The sequence below is a fragment of the Astatotilapia calliptera genome, chromosome 6 (genome assembly GCF_964374335.1).
Source record: "Astatotilapia calliptera chromosome 6, fAstCal68.1, whole genome shotgun sequence".
Classification (NCBI taxonomy): Eukaryota; Metazoa; Chordata; class Actinopteri; order Cichliformes; family Cichlidae; genus Astatotilapia; species Astatotilapia calliptera.
Genome location: NC_137427.1, coordinates 28,848,706 through 28,870,069, shown reverse-complemented (window position 1 = coordinate 28,870,069; position 21,364 = coordinate 28,848,706). Strand labels below are relative to the sequence as shown.

The 21,364-nt window shown below is 42.4% G+C and overlaps 1 protein-coding gene across 17 annotated transcripts in view; it reads right to left on the bottom strand.

Moving 5' to 3' along the window:
* The window catches only part of sorbs2a (sorbin and SH3 domain containing 2a), a 50,916-nt gene that overhangs the window by 10,997 nt on the left and 18,555 nt on the right, over positions 1-21,364 (bottom strand). For 5 of the 17 annotated variants that reach the window (XM_080303048.1, XM_080303050.1, XM_080303053.1 and 2 more), the window contains 13 exons: positions 20,560-21,183; positions 19,461-19,877; positions 16,312-16,438; positions 15,773-15,948; positions 13,524-13,590; positions 12,723-12,773; positions 12,377-12,593; positions 12,122-12,236; positions 10,433-10,504; positions 5,701-5,757; positions 4,832-4,881; positions 2,775-2,950; positions 503-2,335 (listed from right to left, as the gene is read on the bottom strand). In XM_080303048.1, coding sequence (XP_080159174.1) covers positions 503-2,335; positions 2,775-2,950; positions 4,832-4,881; positions 5,701-5,757; positions 10,433-10,504; positions 12,122-12,236; positions 12,377-12,593; positions 12,723-12,773; positions 13,524-13,590; positions 15,773-15,948; positions 16,312-16,438; positions 19,461-19,877; positions 20,560-21,183 — 3,982 coding nt within the window. The remainder of the gene's footprint in view (positions 1-502; positions 2,336-2,774; positions 2,951-4,831; positions 4,882-5,700; positions 5,758-10,432; positions 10,505-12,121; positions 12,237-12,376; positions 12,594-12,722; positions 12,774-13,523; positions 13,591-15,772; positions 15,949-16,311; positions 16,439-19,460; positions 19,878-20,559; positions 21,184-21,364) is intronic. The other 12 variants (XM_080303058.1, XM_080303059.1, XM_080303052.1 and 9 more) reach the window with 8 other exon arrangements.

The following is a 21,364-nucleotide window of genomic DNA, read 5'->3' as shown; positions in this document are numbered from 1 at the left end:
CTTGGACCATGTTATTTGTACCCCTCACTGTACTTTTGTACTATTTCACTGTAATAGTTCAGCTTCTCCACTGTTTTCTTCATCTGTTCATTGAGGATCTGCCAATAAAACTCCACATTCTGTGCAGTGTTTCAAATTAAAGCAGAAGCACTGTCCTCTTATTTTACTAAAAAAATAGCAGGAAGCTTCACTCACATTAACTTAACAAAATAAACAAATAGCCAGATTTGTCTCGAGAATTTACAGTAAATGGGTCTTAATCAATGCCATACAATTAAACAGAAAAGCATGGTAATGGAAGTGTCGGCAGATCAATGAGGAGAACTGGGCAACGAGTGCAGACAAAACTGAAAGAGACACTGAGATAAATGTAAGTGGATGTATATGTGCCTTCGTGTATTTATGCTTGTATGCATGCATGTATTTGTTGTGAAACACACTCATGTTAAGTGACTGCTAAGTGTAGTGTGTATCTGAGGTGTTACATGTGTGTTATTTCCACCTGAGTAACAGAGACCATTTCCATTGCCCTGCTCCTCTCCATAATCATTGTTGTTTGAGGTCTCCAACTGTCGTCCATAACAGGCACTGATTGGTGACTGTATCCGTGGTGACTGTAACCGTGGTGTTGAGGGCTCTCCTCTATATGAGGCATACCCAGTGGGGCTACTGTCTGGGTACAACGATGCAGAGGAGTGACCGCCGTGCCAACACCCCCTCCTTCCCCGCAACGAGGAGCTGCGTTCTGGCACATTTGGCAGCAGTTCTGCCAAGATTCTTCTCAGGATGCTATCATCAGGTGCCCGAGGGTTTCTGTGGCCTCTCTCTGCTTGAATGTGCTCATATATGTCTCTCAAAGCTGCATCTAGCGCTTCGTAAATTGCCTGTTTAGACTTGGGTCTGCTACCTCGACCTCCGCCCCCACTGCATCTTCTAGAGGTAGGTGGTGAGCCCTTTTTCCTGCGGAAAGGCACTGGACTGACCAGGAAGGCCAGCTTGGACATCGATTGCTGGGATTGTGAGCTCTGGTTTTGGGAATGGCTGCTGCGGGTCTGCTGTGAAGGTCTCTGGTGCTCCTGTCGCGCGCGTTCCCGCTCATGACGTATCATGGTTGTGAAACGGGTATATGAAGCCGGGCAGCGGCCTTTGCAGGTGCTGATGAGATGGCGGTGTTGGTAGCCTTGGCTCTGACCAAGACTCTGGTGACCAGGATGATGGTGGTGATGGTGGTGGTGGTGACGGAGGTGGTGGTGATGGTGGTGGAGGGTGGAAGAGCCGTATAGGCTCTCAGAGGAGGTTAGTGAGCAATGGTCAAAGTCACTCTCACTGCAAAATGACGAGCCTTCAACCTGAATGAAGTCACTGAGGTCAGAGGCAACAGCGTCTTGTTCACTGTCAGAATAGTCTGGGTTGGCTTGGGGGCCTTGGAGAACAGGAGGAGCGGGGAAGGACCGTCCACGCCCGGGGTCTGGTCCAACACGAGGCTGTCCCTCAGGGGGGCTACGAGGTCGGTGTAAGTGATCCATGGTTTGAGGTACTGTTCCACTGTTTCCATTGTTGTCTTCTTCCAGTAAAGACTCTATTGAAAAACGGCGTTTTGGATAACTGGGTGTGACACCACCACCACTGCTAGCTCGAGATGATGAGCCACCTGGTGTGGTGGTGCCTGAAGGCACCTCGCCATCACCCAAGTTAGGCATGGATTTGGATTTCTGAATAAGACGCTCATATTCAGAAATGCGGTTTGGCACCATATCACGTGGCACTTCCACACCCCAGGAGGGTGTCCAAGGAGAGAGGCGATGCCGAAGCAGATGAGGCTGACGCTCTAGATCCAGGATGCGCGCACGGACCGACCGGATGACTTCAGATGGAATTAGCTGAGCTCTGTCGATCTGGTGCATCTTTCGATAGAGCTGGAGAAAGCCCGGCGAGTCGTGTGCTCGTCGTCGATGGAGACGGGGTAATGAACGAGTAGATGATGATACTGTGGAGAGATTTCCATCGCATACCAGTGACCCAGCACTCTCTGAGCGGGTAGCATTTCGTCCACCCGAGCTAGAACGCCCATCGTTGAGTAGGTCATCACAACTGCGTGACTTTAGCTTGGCAGGAGAAGCTGGCGCTTCCTCTGCACTGCTCCACGTCTCAGCATTCTGGCGTTTTGTCTGCCAGCTGTTCTTACAACAGACAGACTGTTTGGAGGAAGAGCTGCCATCTTGGCTGCCATCCTCATTTGAATTGAGAGGGTCAGATGGGACTGGGGGAACAAAGGGCTGCTGATAAGGACCTGGAGAGGTCAAACTGTTTGAATACATGCTGCATGCGTCCCCACCTTTTAGATGTCCAATAGAGAGCAGCGTGGTGAGAGAGAAGAAGGAGGAAAGCAAGTTAAGAAATAATACCCAGCAAAACAGTAGAAGAGCTGGGGAGAGGGAGAATAAACAGGAGAGAAGAATGGATGGAAAAAACAGATGACTTGATGTTCTTTTTTTTTTTTCCTTCAGACTTCCACCAATCAGTGAACTTTAAGGTTTATACCAGAAAGGCATCATATTGCAAAAAACCCAACAAAATCATATAAGCACAGTTCACATGCATGTGTTGGGAAAAGAAGGGAAAACAAACACAACCTGACCTAGGGTGAGCCTTTGGTGGCTAAACAGTAATGGTAACTTTCTTCTGGATTTGCCAAACAGCAAAATACAAAAAAATATCTCTTTTCATGAAATACCCAGAAGTGAAAGAAGCTGCATCTGTGAAAGCGTGGCTACCTTTGGCTCTGGAGGGTGAGGATGGTGAGGAACGAATGACGGGTTTCTTTAGGCTGCTGCTGGGTCTGTAGGCATCCACTGGTTTAGGGGAAGTTGCAGCTCGGCTCTGAGATGGAGCATTCACTTGGGAGCTTGACGGCTCAGACTTCCTTCTCTTCCTGTAGTCACTGGCAGCACTACAATAAAGAATGGGCCAAACAGTCAGTGAATCCAGTTTGCAGAAGGCGAATACAGACACTATAAATCTCCTGTGGGAGCACTGTTTATTTACCAAAGTCATGAGTAGTTGAATTGACAACAGGCAAAAAATAAATTAATTAAAAGTAACCCAGTAGTTTTAAGAAATAACCTCTTTTGTAAGAAATGATGCTACTGACAAAAGGAGATGTTAAATTTACATAGAATATGTCTGTGAAGGTTCTCAGTCATCCAGGTCATCGTAGTCAAAGGAGCTTGCAAAGAAAAGTGTCTGGACTTCTTTAAGTTGCTTGAAGACGTTTCACCTCTCATCCGAGAAGCTTCTTCAGTTCTAAGGTCAAATGGTGGAGAGTCCCAGATATAAAACTAGTGGGAGTAACCCCCCACAGAGGGACAAAAGGACCCCCTGATGATCCTCTAATCGCCTGAGCCAAGGTGTGAGACTGGGTGTGGGTCCCAATCAGCCAGAGTTTCGGGTGTGTTCATTGTGAAACCTGGCCCCACCTTATCATGCGAATTCCTGAGGTCAGATGGCCCAGGATGTGAGTGGGCGTTAAGGCGTCTGGGAAGGGATCTCAAAACTGGATTATAGATGGCAGACAGTTGGTGTCGTAAACCCCCGCCTCTGTTCAAAGATGGTCGCTCACAGTGGACATAGATGGCTTCTTTCACTCCTCTTTCAAACCATCTGTCCTCTCTGTCCAAAATGTGAACATTGGCATCCTCGAAAGAGTGTCCTTTATCCTTAAGATGCAGATGGACTGCTGAGTCTTGTCCTGTGGAGGTGGCTCTTCTGTGTTGTGCCATGCGCTTGTGAAGTGGCTGTTTGGTCTCTCCAATGTAGAGGTCTGAGCATTCCTCGCTGCACTGTACAGCATACACCACATTGTTAAGTCTGTGTTTTGGCGTTTTGTCTTTCGGGTGAACCAGTTTTTGTCTGAGCGTGTTACTGGGTCTGAAATGCACCGGGGTGTCATGCTTGGAGAAAACTCTCCTGAGTTTTTCTGATACACCGGCTACATAGGGGATGACAATGTTGTTGCGTCTGTCCTTCTTATCCTCCCTCGCTGGTGTCTGGTCTTCTTTTCTGTGCCTCTTTGCTGACTTTAAGAAGAAGAAGGCCCGAAGAAGGCCACTGAAGAAGCTTCTCGGATGAGTAGTGAAACATCTTCAAGCAACTTAAAGAAGTCCAGACGCTTTTCTTTGCAAGCTCCTTTGACTTTACATAGAATACTTTATAGGTTTTATATATTGAGAGAATGTTAAAATCACTATGATCAATATGAAAACCTTGAATACATTTCTAGTATATCTAAGATCATCATACAAAGTACCAGATTATACTTAAATCCAAAAACAAAACAAAGGGAATAAAGTAACTTGAGTTTTAAATGTTAAAAATCCAAGGGGGCTTTCTGTTCAGGACAGTTAAATAAATGACCCGGCCTATTCATCACATCCCCGCTCTGCCCTCTCTCTTCACAGAGTATAATGCATCTGAATAAGCAGGCCATTGATGAAAGGGAGTGGGATGAGGGGAGGAATGGGGGTTGAGGGAAGGACAGGAGGTGAAGAGCAGCATCAATAGGTTTGCTGGGTTCATTTATTCTGGCTCAGCTCATGAAAAAAAAAAAAACGAGGCAAAGCGCCCTACCATCAGTGACAAAAGCAAAATTAAGACTTCACAAGTCATCATTTACTGCACACGCACGAGATGTTTGTGCGAGCGACAATATGAGAAAGACCTTAGTTTTTCTACTGAGCTGAATCACAACACGGACAGCTGCTGGTGAAAGGATGGGGGAGGGGGAAGAGGGGATGAGGGTGATGCAGAGGAAAATAAAAGAAGCAGCAGTTACCTTGCAGGTCTCTCTGGAGCCTTGTCAGCAGGAGTGATGTGGAGGGATGTCTGGAATAGGGCAGACAACAAAAGAGAAAAGTGAGCCCCGCAGGAACAAAGACTTGAGGCAGAGCAGCTTACAATACACAGCCTGCATGCGGTTGTTGCTGTGCCACACTCAAAACACTCCCCCAGCGTAAGGCGCAATGGATGCTGGTTCCACATGGCACACCTGACCAAGAAGAGGCCCTGCTGGTGCACACATACCGAAGACAAATTTCTGGTCTCTGTCGTGCTGCTCTGAAGGATGATGGAAAAGGTGATGCACTGAAGGGTGTTATGGAGGTTCAGCTCAGGGGGGCAAATGTTACCCTGCAAAAACTGGCATGGATCAGCTGGAATGGGTCTTAGTGGTATAGAGTGTTCAACGCTGATGACAAAAGTAGGGAAATCAACAGCATCGATTGCAATCACATTTATACTGGGATAAATGTGTGATTACCCTATGATGACTTGGGTAGGTGCAAGTCCCCAACCCCCATGATCATGAACTAGACTGAATTGGATTGAGAAAAATGATGGGTGGACACTTATGTCTGAAGCATCTATTGGTTTTCTAAAGTTTTGAGCTCATACTGTAATGTTACCAAAGGCTGATAAAAAAGAATGACGTGAACCAGCACTTCAAAGCTTCAAATGTTCAACAGCCTTCACAAAACAACCCACTCAAATTTTAGTAAATGGCTAGCATTTTAATTTAAACTCACAGTACATTCATTTTTAGCAGTCGTATCTTAAATATGTCTTAGCAATCGAGATCCTGATTGCTGTAACGGGTTAGAAATGGTACAATTAACACTACTGGAACACTTGTGAATGTGAGATTACCTCAATGCGCTGGCGAGCGGAGATGTCTGGATTATAATCCAGCCGTTTTTTAGGAGGCTTGAGCCCCAAGCAGCAGCAGTGAGCAGGAAGGGGAGGAGAAGAGGAGGAGGAATAAGAAGGTGAAGATGGAGGAGGTGAAGGAGGAGAAGCGGTGGTGACATCATGGGGGGGAAACAAACAAAAAAAAAAAAACATGTGGAGAGAGCGACACCTGTTAGAGAATCTGAGTAACCACAGACAACCACAGCACATGTGATTTGCTTGTATCAGACACTTGTGCACTTACACCAACACATTGACACACACCTACATATATCTATTCATCACACACGTTCTTTGATATACACTTTCTAATGTATTCTATTTATTAGTTTTTTCCCTTAAACTGCAGATTGTCGAGGCTAAAACAACGCAGGCCTACTACACCAGTCTATAAACCACACCAACACACGCAACTGTGCCTATTTACCACACACACATGCAGAGTGTAAGAACAAGCTGTAAGCAAAAAGCAAAGTGAAGCACAAGCTACGACATTGTGTTTCTTTGAGAGTGCAAGGACTTGCACAATCAAATGCTGTGACTTATCGCCTCAATCGAAAACTGAACACAGTGTGTGGTTCTGACCGTGGCCGTATCAGTCAGATAAAATGTCTACACTCTAAGGGCTTATTGAATGATGTGAAACAGTGAAAACATTGCAGGTAGAAATCTCACAAAACAGCTAAACATGACTGTGAGAAGACAGAAAGTCATGCTAGATCTGAATGTGAAATTTTCACCTGAACATTTCGAATAAGCCCAGCAAGTCAACACCTGATGTCATGCGCTGGCATGGACAGAGGTATGTCCATGTGACACTTTGTAAATCAGACAGGTTGTGGGTAATTTGATCCCACATTTATGACTGGAGGCGATCTCTGTTTCAAGTCACTATGACATTATTACCACTTACATCCATCAGAGGGCACTAAAGCATTTAGCTTCAAAGTATGCAGAGAGTTCCCTCATAGTACTGCAAGGATCAAATGAATAAACAGGGTATGTAAAGGCAGATTGACAAATAAATACTGGCCTACAGTACTACGCAAAAGTCTTGAGCCATTCTTATTCTTTATGTTCTTCACCACAGTCTGAACTCTCTCAGGCAGCTTTCTTGTCATTTCTTTAAGTAGACTTCAGCAATAGTTCTCCAGGCTGCAGCTCTTTTTTCAGTGTTTCTGCCTTTTGTTTTGTTCTCTGTCAAGATGACACCACAAGGCTTCATTAATATTAATGTCCCGGCTCTGGGAAGGCCAATACATAACTGATAGTGTTTTACTTCCTAGGTATGCTTTACAGCATTGGCATTGCTTTTGAGGTCATTATCATGCTGAAAAATTAAGCCACCAGACGCTTTCTCCCAATACCACAGGCTGAAATGCCCCAAACCATGACAGTGCCTCCACTGTGTTTTATAGATGGCTGCAGACACTGTTGTACCTCTCTCTAGACCTCCTCTGTACATACTGATTACAATTTGTGAACAAAAAGTTTCAAATTCAGATACATGATTATAAAGCCTGCTGCCAATCAGCTGAAGGATTAGCTGCATCTCTTAGGTCTTGTCAGGTCTTTACTGATTTTTTCCTACTTCTCGAGGACATGACTTTTAGCTGTAACCATTTTTTTATGCCTTCTTAGGTCATTTCTTATTTTGTCCCCAACTTGTCCAGTTTCCTAGAAATTTTTAAAACTCACACTGCACACCAAGTTTTACAACAATAGTATGTTATGCCTGTCAACTATTTTCATGGATTTAGCTAAAGAAATGGGAACAAATTATGTGTTTTTTGTGACAGGCTGCTAGTAACAAAGTGCCTAAAGGTAATATTTAAAACTGCTTCTTTGCCAAGTTGTCATACAGTGGGGCAAAAAAGTATTTAGTCAGCCACCGATTGTGCAAGTTCCCCCACCTAAAATGATGACAGAGGTCAGTAATTTGCACCAGAGGTACACTTCAACTGTGAGAGACAGAATGTGAAAAAAAAATAATCCATGAATCCACATGGTAGGATTTGTAAAGAATTTATTCGTAAATCAGGGTGGAAAATAAGTATTTGGTCAATAACAAAAATACGACTCAATACTTTGTAACATAACCTTTGTTGGCAATAACAGAGGTCAAACGTTTACTATAGGTCTTTACCAGGTTTGCACACACAGTAGCTGGTATTTTGGCCCATTCCTCCATGCAGATCTTCTCGAGAGCAGTGATGTTTTGGGGCTGTCGCCGAGCAACACGGACTTTCAACTCCCGCCACAGATTTTCTATGGGGTTGAGGTCTGGAGACTGGCTAGGCCACTCCAGGACTTTCAAATGCTTCTTACGGAGCCACTCCTTTGTTGCCCGGGCGGTGTGTTTTGGATCATTGTCATGTTGGAAGACCCAGCCTCGTTTCATCTTCAAAGTTCTCACTGATGGAAGGAGGTTTTGGCTCAAAATCTCACGATACATGGCCCCATTCATTCTGTCCTTAACACGGATCAGTCATCCTGTCCCCTTGGCAGAAAAACAGCCCCGTAGCATGATGTTTCCACCCCCATGCTTCACAGTAGGTATGGTGTTCTTGGGATGCAACTCAGTATTCTTCTTCCTCCAAACACGACGAGTTGAGTTTATACCAAAAAGTTCTACTTTGGTTTCATCTGACCACATGACATTCTCCCAATCCTCTGCTGTATCATCCATGTGCTCTCTGGCAAACTTCAGACGGGCCTGGACATGCACTGGCTTCAGCAGCGGAACACGTCTGGCACTGCGGGATTTGATTCCCTGCCGTTGTAGTGTGTTACTGATGGTGACCTTTGTTACTTTGGTCCCAGCTCTCTGCAGGTCATTCACCAGGTCCCCCCGTGTGGTTCTGGGATCTTTGCTCACCGTTCTCATGATCATTTTGACCCCACGGGATGAGATCTTGCGTGGAGCCCCAGATCGAGGGAGATTATCAGTGGTCTTGTATGTCTTCCATTTTCTGATGATTGCTCCCACAGTTGATTTTTTCACACCAAGCTGCTTGCCTATTGTAGATTCACTCTTCCCAGTCTGGTGCAGGTCTACAATACTTTTCCTGGTGTCCTTCGAAAGCTCTGGCAGGGCGAAGGACACTGTCTCAGCTGAACTATGGACACGCACACACATACATATACTGATACTGATAAGCACTCACTGACGCAACACCCTCCCTACCCCGGCTCCAACGCCACCTCCAACGCTTACCTCCCCCATGATGTGGACATCGGGTCAGCTGGAGGCGCAGTCGAAAGATTGTAGCGGTCCCAGATCAGATGTACACACTGGAACTCTTTCCCATGTTGCTTGTCTGTGTTTATTGTGTTATTGTGAGTTGATACCTGTGCATTCCTGTATTATCCTTTTGTGTTGTACATTTCAATGTTTTTTTTCCTCGCTACCTGGCCTGACCTGTCTCCCCAATGTGATGTTTGTATTGTATGTATGGTCGGCAAGGTCTGTCATCTCGGTTGTGGGCAAAAGACCTGCAACTGACAAATAAAGGCTATCTCATCTCATCTCATCATCTCTTTGGTCTTGGCCATGGCGGAGTTTGGAGTCTGACTGTTTGAGGCTGTGGACAGGTGTCTTTTATACAGATGATGAGTTCAAACAGGTGCCATTCATACAGGTAACGAGTGGGGGACAGAAAAGCTTCTTACAGAAGACGTTACAGGTCTGTGAGAGCCAGAGATTTTCCTTGTTTGAGGTGACCAAATACTTATTTTCCACCCTAATTTACGAATAAATTCTTTACAAATCCTACCATGTGGATTCATGGATTTTTTTTTCACATTCTGTCTCTCACAGTTGAAGTGTACCTCTGGTGCAAATTACTGACCTCTGTCATCATTTTAAGTGGGGGAACTTGCACAATCGGTGGCTGACTAAATACTTTTTTGCCCCACTGTATGTGTAGAGACAACACTGATTCATTCCTTGACTTAGGAGCCTGTTTCATGCTTGAATGATTCATAGGTCAGCGTTGTGAGGCTTAGCTAACAAAAACACATTCTTCTGAAAATGGTGAGGCAGAATGACTGGAATGAAAAAGCAGATTGAAAAAGCAGCCAATGTCCAAAGAAAAACTTCAGAAAGCCCAGAGAACTAAAGAAATTACAAGAAAGTCTGGCTTCTTAGATGCTAAATATGAAGAATTTAGAAGTGGCTAAAGACTTTCGCAAAGAACTGTATGATAGATACTGAACAAAATTACACAAATTATTTAAGAAAGAGTTTAGAGCAAAAAGTAAATATCAGTCGAATCTCTGCTACTGCATCTTTTTTATTAATGTTTTGACTGTTCATGACCTCAAGTTATCTCAAACGTTTGGAGGCCACTGCCTTTAAACCATTTCCTGCTTATTTTTGAACAAGATGCAGAAATGAACCAACTGAAACAAAAGTGTCGAGGTTCACGTGTGAGCATTTTAGTGCCTGCTAGTCAAAGAACCAAAAACCCAGCAGCAGAGAGATAAACCGCAGTTTGTCACAAAGGTGTTTTGGGGGTAAGGAAGGGGGCACCAAACAAGCACCAAACAAGTATCACATGCCCAAACAACTAGCCCCACCCAGTCTAATAGCACAGACATAAAAAAAAAAGTCCCGGGTGGAGTGGAGATAGTGGGTGTATGCCTATGACAGAGTTGTGTTTAAAGGAGTAGCTAGGCCCTGACTTACCGGCCGCCCAAACTCCAGCTCGGAAAAGAACTTATACCAAGGCTCGTTCTCTAAATCTATGTCATCATAGGTCTGGGAAAGCATGACAGTGACAGAGAGAGGAAGTAGAAGAAAGACAGGAGAAAGGAAGTGTGGAAAGAAGTCACACACAAAGAGAGACATGGTCCTCGTGGTTAGGAATGGGCACAGGTGGCAAAGGGAGATGGGCACAGGATGAACCAGGATGAAGGCTTGCCCATGGAAACAAAAGTGTTGCAGCAGAGCCCATTTACAGCTCAAGTTTCACTCCTACAGTACAGTGGTCAGTCAGTCTAGAGCAACAAACTGCCACAATCCAAAAAGGGCTCAGGCTAAACATGTAAATAATAACTGTAACTGACTACGCTTTTGTGCTGCTGTATGCATTTATACAGTCTATAAACATCAAACACAAACAGCACCATGAACCACTCAGAAGTGAATGTTTGTGAATGAAAAAAGACAACATTTAGATGTTTTTCACGTTTTAAAATGATGTCCATATTAATGTTTTAGTTGCCTTAGTTTTCTTGTATGTCTTGATGCCTTTTAAGACACATTTTAATAAAAGGTCAGCTTGTTTGATTTGTTTCCATTTACTGTTACTTGAACTGTAGAGATGGCATTGTGTGTTTTACCACGCTGTCTGCTCTTTCTAACCCCAATCCCACATAAAATTGAGTTTTCATGCCAAATGAAAAACTGCCAGGAGATGTTTTGTAGGTGTTGTAGTGCTACATCTCTGGCTTAAAAGGAAATTCAGCTTTCAGATGGATGAGTCACCCTGGAAAAAAAAACAAAACAGAAGCCTGGAGCAGAGACTGCCAATCACACAAATGCATTAGGGACACTTGCACACACACATCTAAAGAACAAGAGTAACAGAAAAACATTTTTTGCCTCTTAAAGGCCATAATTACCCAAACGAGTGCGTCATCAACATACAGGTTGTTTTAGGGGTGACACTTTTTTACTTTGGTTAATGGAGAAAAAAAATTATACCGAGCAGCACATTAGACAGCGTGGGTCCTTCTACAGCTTTCTCCTTTATTACCTCTGTCTATCAGGAAGTGACTCATGCATTATTGCCCTGGAAGCACTCTCAGCAGTCATCACATAAAACATCTGCGAAACAGCCTTTTTTTTTTGCAAACACAACTCATTTATAACACATTATTCATTATTCCGTCCTAATCTCAAATACTATTTTTTTCAGTCCCGCCTGTCAACACAGTCAGTTTTTGCATTTTTTTCCCTGCTATCTGCTTTGTCCTTCACCCCACACAAACATTAACACTGAGTACTGTCGCTAGCGGATGTAAGCACTGGAAGCTTTTAACGCCCACATTGTCTCTGACAGAAGAAGAGCCATGTGAAAGCCAACAATATAATGACATACTAATGTCTGTCTACCAGACTAGCAAGTTTCAAAAAAAAAAAAAAAAAAAAAAGGCGCTCTTGCTTGTGACTATTTTTTCACTCTAAAAACAGCCTGAGCAGTGACTGAATTATTTAATCTTCTACCAAACGATACCAAGAAACACTGTGAGGAAATCACTTGATGTTCTCACACGATGCCAGGGTGAAGATAAACAGGGAGGCATTTCTCTGCATATTTTAAGAGGGGTGGGAATTTCAGTATTTAAAAAAAAAATAATAATAATTACTCACTGGTCTTTCATGCTCCAAGATAGAGGACTTCCCAGGCTCGTACTCAAAAATACTCTTGGGCTCTGCGCGGTACTTTCGCGTGTCCACTTTTCGGTCTGGAGGACCCCATTCATTGCTGGTGTGAGAGAAACAAACACATGCTTTTTCAGAAAAAAACGCTTGAGATAACTGACATTAAAATAAAGATTATTAAAAATATTACAGCATATCAATATATCATCAATATTAGTTAATATTGAGAAAGTTCGCACTTACGCGTCTGTCAAGTCCCTCTCGCGATCACTGTCTCTCGCCCTCAGTTGGAGAAGGGATGGCATGGGTGGAGGTGGTGGGGGTACAGGGGATGGTGAAAGCTCCCGAGGTCCAAGATGCCCTTCATTGTTATCCGAGGGGCTCTTGGACAGAGGCCTGTACGTATGTGTCCGAGGGGCAGGGTGGGCCATGGTGGTGCTGGATGACAGGCTGTAGTTATCTGGCAAGGACAGGATGGAGGAGAGAGTGGAGGCAGAAGCAATGAGGCCAGTAAGCCAGAAAGGAAGGTTGGGAAGAAGTTATTGATTTTTAGGAAATACAACTTGTGTTAAACAGGAGCAGGTCTCACCATTGTTTACGAGAGCATATGAAGCATTGTATGTGTCGGAATAGTCGTCATCTGTAGAGGAAATGTACAAAACAGTTTATTGGGAACACGTGTAAGCACACTTTGTTGTACACAGGGTACAAGTTTGTCCTCAAAGATAGCACTTTTAACCAGCCTGGAAATGAACAGTTACACAAGTGATTTTCTTTTCAGCTACAAGTATATTAAAAGCACCAAAGCAACATGATCCACTTTCCCAGAACTCTTTCTGAACTTTAAAGATGAAAGATGACTGAAATTCTGACTAAAACGAATCAAGGTTGCAGGATGGGGAAAGCATACTACTGCCTGTGCTTCCAGTAAAATCAAAAAAATAAAATGCATCAAGACCATAATGAGCCTTTGGATGAGTTCTCAGCGCACACACCCGTGAAATAGTCTGTGTATCTGAGAGTGCATGAGTTTTTTGTGTGTGCTCTTGTAGCAGAAGGCTGAGCAGTTTAGAACAAACAAGCCTTGTACTGATTCTGTGATTCTGTCAAGCCCACAAAATTAGAGCAGATTTCCCAGGACGGCTCTGTGTCTATTAGAGGTTTCTCTCCATTCCTCCTCCTCTCCAGGCTGTTGCTCGCAATCTAACGAGCTCTGGCTCTGGGATCATCTGGGTCTTTTGATTTAATGAGAACTGGCATGCAAACACACACACACACACAAAATATGCACACGCATACAAACAGCATGCATACATGACCAATTCTGCATGAAATGTCTAATAATCTAGTCGTTGCACATCATTTCAGCACGCTACAGCAGAGGCCTTACCTGCTTTGTGAACTTTGTGAATCTGTTTGAACATAGTTTTGTACCAGTCTTTGGGCCTATCCACCGTCTGCAGACAAAGAAATAACCAGAGTTATGTGCCGTTAAATGTAACACAAATGTGAAGGCTGAATTTAGAAACTATAAACGGACTCACAACATGTTATTGGACATTCTAGAGCTGAAAAAACACAGTAAGCCTGTTGAAGCATTTATACTTCACACAGGGATAATATAACTAATATAAATAATTTAACTAATATAAACAGACTAATACTAATATAACTATAACTAATATAAAGAATAAAACCAAGACTGCGTCTTATCCGAGAGAAATATTTGTATTTGCCAATAAGGTTATTCTGTCATGGCCACTTGTGTGTTGTCGTTTTCTGTTGATTAAACAAACAAACCCGTTAAATTAAGTAAGCACTAATTATGAAACCCGGGCCAACGTTTAGTTGGTGCATCCCTACATCAAATATCAGGCTAGTGTCTGACCACTGGCTAAAGTTGCTTTATTCACACAACTCCTGCTCTGTATGGCTGCTTTTCACATATAGTGTGTTTGTAACTTGTATAACTGTTTTTCACTTGACATTTGTTAAAAGGTTAAGATAGTCTTTTGTTTAGACAGCTTTTAGACAGAAATTTTGATAATATTCAGTAACCATACAAGTCTCACCAAGAACTTACACTGAATATTCATATGAAAAGAAACACAAGAGCTGTGAAAAAACAGATTTTTAGAATATTTGGCAGTGATAGTGTTTAAATATGTGGATAATATGTGGAACCTCTGTTTGTGTCTGCATATTCCTCAGAGACCTTTAGGACATTTTTTGGTTATATCAACTATTATATTGTCATTTTTGCAAGCAAACAAAATGGCTAAAATTACTAAATTTTAGCATTTTGTGCCTATAACACCTTATAAAATCATCTCATAGGTTTAATTTCATGAGAATAACCTTCAACAGATATACACAAAACTCAAATTATGCATGATACATTATTATTACATGACATCATTACTTAGCAATGGGCTAAAATGATCCGTTATTAGCATATGGCCTGTATTTACCACTCCTTTTTTATGCTTTTCTCAGTGTGATTAAGTGTGAACAGGACAAACGATACTGTAGCATGGGCAACTACTTTTGTAATATTCTAAAATCAGGCACTTGCTGCAGCCCTTAGTAGGGCTGTGGGGTCCTTCTTTCTAACTATGACTTTGAGATCTTAAAGTGAGCAATTAAAAAAACATGATGTTTATGTAAGGTCAGAATATTTAAATGCATAGTTTAAATAGCCACAAATGACACACTATCACTTACCTGAATGACTACTATGTCAGTTTGTTTTGGTATGACTATCAGTGCGTATGTTCGAGTCAAGCTGCCTCAGCAGGTTCAGTTTTGAACCACAAAGGTGTCGAATCCTTGTTGGTACAAAGTGGGGGCTCTGCTTGCTGTGGCTGGAGAATCAAGGAGAGACCCTGGTATGTGTGCCTTTGTGTAAACAGTATAGATCTAACAGACACTTAAAAAAAGACCCATCAAATGGCAGAGAGACTTAATCCTCTCTTTATTCAGTAGCACTAAACAATGTGCCTGGATTCCGGTCAGAGAGGAGGCAGTTTGGCTCCACAGAGAAAGAGCATGTGACTGTGCACGCAGCACTGGCACAGCCAAGAGACGCGCCAATTACCACTTCACTCTCCACGGTTACCAAACAGAGTGGCCACAAAAATGTTTGCCCGCTTAAAACAAGGAGCATCTGTTTTTCTTCTCTCCTGCTTTCGTCTCTTTTCAACTCTTTTCGTTTATTGCTCGTCTCTTATTCTCCCCATTTCTCTTTCTCTCATTTTGTAGCTCAGCGAGCATTCCTTTAAATGCTGCTCTTCAACCAACCAATAACTGAGTGAAGTGTTAATACACGGAAAGCCTTAACAGAGATAACACACAGGGACACGCTCCTTGACAAGTAATCAGCAAGGACCTTGTAGTACCAAAGCAAAGACCTTGTTTGAGCTCATCTTCATGACTAGCACACAGAAGGAAGCGAAACTGAGATAGTGAGAGCGGGAGAGAGTCTTTGAACATGGGGTCAAAAGCTGCTGACAGCTTCAAGTAATTCCTTGCTTAAAAAAACCTGTTCACACAAGGAGGCAGGAGAAAATGGCTTCAAAGAAACTCCTCTGCTTTACTACAGCATCTACGAGAGCAGGTCTACTGTACGAGTTCTCTCACCGTGCGGATGGCGATAGGAATGCCTGACTCATCAACTGGGCCGATGCCTTCGTAGTGGGGGGCTTTAACGACCGACACCTTCTTTTCTTCTTCTGAGAAACGGGCAATGGGCACAGTGCTGCTGATGCTGGTGTGCCCTGACATCACAGACTCTCTGGTGACTGTTTCACTGCCCTCTGGATCCAAGAAGGAAGCAGAGAAAGAGGAGACAGACGTGTTAGTAATACAGGTCCTCCACAAGCTCCAGTTAAATGTTTGTAATGGATAGACTGCTACAGATATAGATTATATATGAATCCTGAGACATAGATACATACACCTTACTTGGCATCTTAACGTTTACAGTTACACTGTAAAGATCCTTTTACATTTACAATGATGTAAGCAATGATGTAACGTTTGTTCCTCTGTGAGAGGTTTCAGTTCAATTATCTGACTGAACGTAGGTTCTATTTTCTGCATGTGCTTGTGTAGTCTTAAGTCTAATGTCTTTCAATCTTTTTAGGCATGTCATATATCACCACAGATCAGTGACTCACCTGAACTCCTGCTCTGTCTCTGAAGTCCCGTGTGGAGTGAGACAGGAGGTGGAGGATATGACGGGGGAGACAGCGGCCTATGTGGATGGCTAGTACTTCCATTCATTGCGTGAGAAAGAACCTGGCCCTAGGAGCGACCCAAAACCCAGAAACAGGGAGTGTAAGAAAATCACCAACAGCAGACAAAACCTACACTACTTACAGTTGTAAAGCTCTATAACATTGGCTTAACATAATATATATATTTTTAAAAAATTGTGGAAACAAAAGGATTAGCCGCCAGATAACACTTCATGATAACCATTGCTAAGGATGGATACTAGTGGACTAAAAATCATAAGAGTTGGGAACCTGGACAGTGACGTCTCTGTCGGTGTGTAGTTTTATTGTCACTTGCTGTTTACATTTGTTGTTTGGTTTGGTGCAGGCCCTCAAAATACTGCATATGTTTATGAAAAGATTGTGTTTTAGGTAAATATTCAAGGAACCAATATAAGACCAAGGCTAAAGGACACCTTGTGCATACATGTGAGACACCTGCACAGTTGAATAAACAGCAGCATTTAATCCCCCGGGAGTGAAAACAGGCAGGTTAATCATTACCGAAATGCTAATGCAGTTTTGCAATAAACACATAACAGAAGTTTATAAAATGTTGCTTGTGTTGGTGACATCATAATGTAACAGCTACTAAATCTAAGTTATAACTTCATTAACACTAAAACAAATCATTGTTTGTTTCTAGTAAATTAACCGCTTAGTAAAGATTAATTAACAATCAATTTGTGGTTTATTAGCAATGGCTATTACAAAGTCTTACCATCCAACATTAGTCATCACATTGTTCCAATCAGAGCGGGTAAAAGAACCAGTTCTGATTAAGAGACGGATGGACATGTGAAGATACAGTGAACGTGATTCACAGTAAGTTGTGAATCTGAAGTGACTAAAACATAAAGACAGTTAGTGGGGGGAAGGGTCACTCACTGAAACACGTCACAGTGTACATAAAATACATGAAAAAAGAAAAAAACAAAAGACTAAAACAGAGACAGTAAGCCCATTCACATTCACACACATCTCATTATTTAGTTAACAAACATCTGACATAAACAAGATAGTGGACATGATATATTTACAATGGGATGCTCTTCCCATTCAATATGTCACAGGAAGAAGTTACATTAACTGAAAAAGAATAAAAAGTCTGTACAGTGCTGTGAAAACCATTTACCCCCTTCCTGATTTCATAGTTTTGTTATTCCCCAAATTTCTCCCTCTTAAATGATTCAGATCATAAAACAAATTTTGACATTAGAAAAAGATAACCCATGTAAAAGCAATGCAGTTTTTAAATGATGATTTAATTTACTAAGAGAAAAAAAAATGGCATCCATGGGAGAGTTCCAACGAGCAAACCACTGCTGACCGAAAAGAACAGAGTGACTGTCTCACATTTACCAGAAAACATCTTGATGATCCCCAAGACTTGGATACAAAAGACAACCAACAAACCAAACCAAACCAAAAGGTAAAGTCTGGACTTTAATCTCATTGAGACTTTCTGGCATGACCTTATACGGGTTGTTCATGCTGGAAACCCCGCAAAGCTGCTAAACTGAAATAATTCTTCAAGATTCCTTCATAGCGATCTGACACAGATCATTGACAGTTATACTTGCTGCTGTGGGTGGCATAGTTATATTTTCTGAAACGTGTGAGAACTAAGCAAAGATCTATGAACTCATGAAGGGCGAATACTTTTTCACAGCACTGCATTTCAGTTTTAAAGTTTGCCTGTTCACACCAAAGATTCATGGTGAAGCAAGAGGGAGGTACTACAGAGCCAGAGCACCATCATCTTCGACTCAGATAACCCAAAGAAAGACTGACTAAAAAATGAATTGCTTTTTTAAGTGTGCTTGGCATATAATGCTATTATGTTGTCATATGAATAGTATAAAATTATGTAAAAAACAAAAACACACACACACACACACACACACACACACAATTATTTTTATACATAGGTTCAAGTGAGATTGCCTGCCTGTAGTACCCTAATCTACTTACACAGAGAATACTAATTAAAGCTACTTATTAGAATATGATTTTTTAATAAACTGAATAAAGAAAGGCCAATATGATATTTTAGTCATAGTGGTCATAAAGCAGAAAGATAAAGTATTATTTATAAAGCGCCAATGTGCCTCAATGTGTTTCATGCTGTAAGGTAGGGACCCTACAATAATAGAGAAAACCCCAATATCAGACAACCCCCCTATGACCAAAAACTTTGTACCGTAACAGTGGGAAGGAAAAACTCCCTTTTAACAGGAAGAAACAACAAAAATGACTAATTAACTTCTCATGGTAACATTGTATATCTCATTGAAAAAAAAGGTTTGAAGAATTCTGTATTTAGAGTACTTTTGCAAACACTTGTTATCCACATAGTGATTAGCAGTGTAGTTACATGCATTTACAAAGCACTGCATGCTCTCCCCAAAGGCAAAAATTAGATTAAAATACTAAGAAACAAGTTTACCAAAATGAAATCTACTGCTTTCAATATCATACTTGCATAACTGCAAACACAGCATACACATGTATGTTCTCCTAGCATAACATAGAGAAACAATAAAGTAGAATATGTCTATTTGCAGTGTAATATAATGAGCTGAATGGTCACATAATTACAGTCCAAACACATGCTGCAGTGCTAAAAAAAAAGAAAGAAGAAAAACAGCAGGAGTTCAGTCTTTTTAGATGCTAATAACCCATAGCTAATGGCTTCCAGCAGAGTACTGCACCTTCACCTTAGAAAAATCACTCCATTGCATCATGAATTTTTGATATGAACTGGCCTTAAGAAACACGATGGCAAAAACAACAAAAGGAGAAATATAGACACGCATAGACATGTTTGAATGAGTACAGACAGTAACATAATAAGGGAACGAAGAGGGCTGGATTTAATTTCAGTATCTGACAGGTAGGGTGTAGATAACAGTTAGTGAAAGTTAAAAATTGGTAGTGATCACACACTTTGTAGAGTTCTGATTCAGCCATCAAAATGAGTGGAGGGAGCGTGGGAACCAACTGTTCTTGGTAATGATGTATGTTATAGATGTGACTTGGATAATTACATTAGTGAAAGTGGCTGCTGCAGCAGTGGAGGCCACAGAGGTTGTTAGCACATCATCACGGCCAGCAGTGGGCGTGTAGGTAGAGACATGGCTCAGAGTGGGCGATGGCGTGGGTGAGGCGACAGGCGAGTCCAGGCTACAGATCTGCAGCTCGTCCAGCAGACCGACCGTGGATGTCGAGTAGTGGCTGAGAGCTGACACGGTAACGGGGGAAGCCGAGGGCGAGGCACAGCTCACACTGCTGACTGCGCCGTGGCTTGGCCCGCTGGCCGCACCAGCTGTGCCACCAGCTGCACTTGGGACATACGGAGTGGGTGATAGTGCCTTGGGCATTAGACCTGACAGGTAGTCAAGTGACTCTGAGCTGTGGTAGCGATAGGGGGAGTGCCGTGCTGTGGGGTCAGGCGAGGGAGGCCCCTGAGGTTGGAATAAAAGGTAATTCATTGGAAAAGGAGGAAAGGAGGAGAGTGCTTAGTGATATAATTTATTAGACATGGCGTCAAAAGGGATGTGTAAAAATAACATGTGACAACAGGTGAATTACTGTTGTGAAACCACACTGTGTCATAAAGCTGCAGCACCCTCTTCTGAACGCATTAATGCTGGAAACTGAAGATGTTTTGTTAATTCACACTTTACAGAAAAAGCACCAGATTACATGGTAATTAACTGTGGTGTACAACATATTATACACTTGGTTAAAATGCAGTACAAGTTCACACAAATGTAGAATCACTGTTTGGTTCAGTGGAAGGTATTATCAAGAACAAGAATGAACTAAAGGGCAACACACACAAGTAGGAGACATGCATTAAAACCCCTACGGTATATCTGCTTTAACAGAATGCCACAGTCAGACTCAACATATAAGAAAAGAAGCTAGTTTAGAATTTGGGCCATCACTGTAATAGTAGCTTGACTACTTCTGTTATTTCTGGGGACCTACTGCAACCAAGTGACATGATGCAGTTGGTGTGTTACCCTTTAATCAGTCTTGATGTCACCAAGACATAAACCCAGTGTCTGGATTAAAGTGACCTTTAAATGAACACAACTGTGTATTTTGCTCTGCTGTACCGGTCTGTAGTCAGTTATGTACCAACAGTTTTGCAGGAGAAGGCCTTGGTGGAATTGCAGGAGGAGGCTTCGTCATCTCCACCTGGGATGGAGCTGGAGCTGCCATTTGATCTGAGACCTCGAGTTCCACTTTGGAGTTTGTCTTAGATGAAGCAGGATTTTTTTTATTCTCTTTGTCCAAGCGGACAGAAATCGAAGCTGTCTGTGTCACGGGTTGAGATAGGATGGGACTTCTTTGTGGAGGTGAGGAAGTGGGTGGAGGGGACCCTGTGGTTTGGGTCTTATGTTGGGGATCAACACAAGAATTGAGGTGTGCAGGAGGGTCAGGGATGGTGACAGGAGTTAGTGTAAGGGAAGACACCTTACGTTCTTTTGTATTAGCATTGCTTGTGTCATTCGAGACAACGGACTCATTCAGCTGCTGGACTGTGTTTGCACTGGTTTCTGAGTATGAGTAGGATGATGTGCTTCTTACAGTGTAGGACTCTTTCAAGACTGCTTGCTCATTTTTAGTGATTGTTAGCATTCCAGGACTCAAATCATTAGCCAGGCCAATAAGGGAACTGTAATTTTGAGGATTAGTGCCTGCAGGCGAGAAGTGAAAACTCTCTTTTCTGGGGGGTGGCAATGGCAATGGACTGATATCCTTGTTAGCCAATTAGAAAGTGGCAACCAATGTAAGTTCAAACAGCAAAAAAGAAAAACAAAACAGAAAAAAAAAATCATCAGCACAAAGCATGAGATCAGAAAGTTTAAAAGACTTGTTTCAGAATACAGCAACAATATATGTATATTATCCAAATTCCTAATGACGTTAAAAATAACTT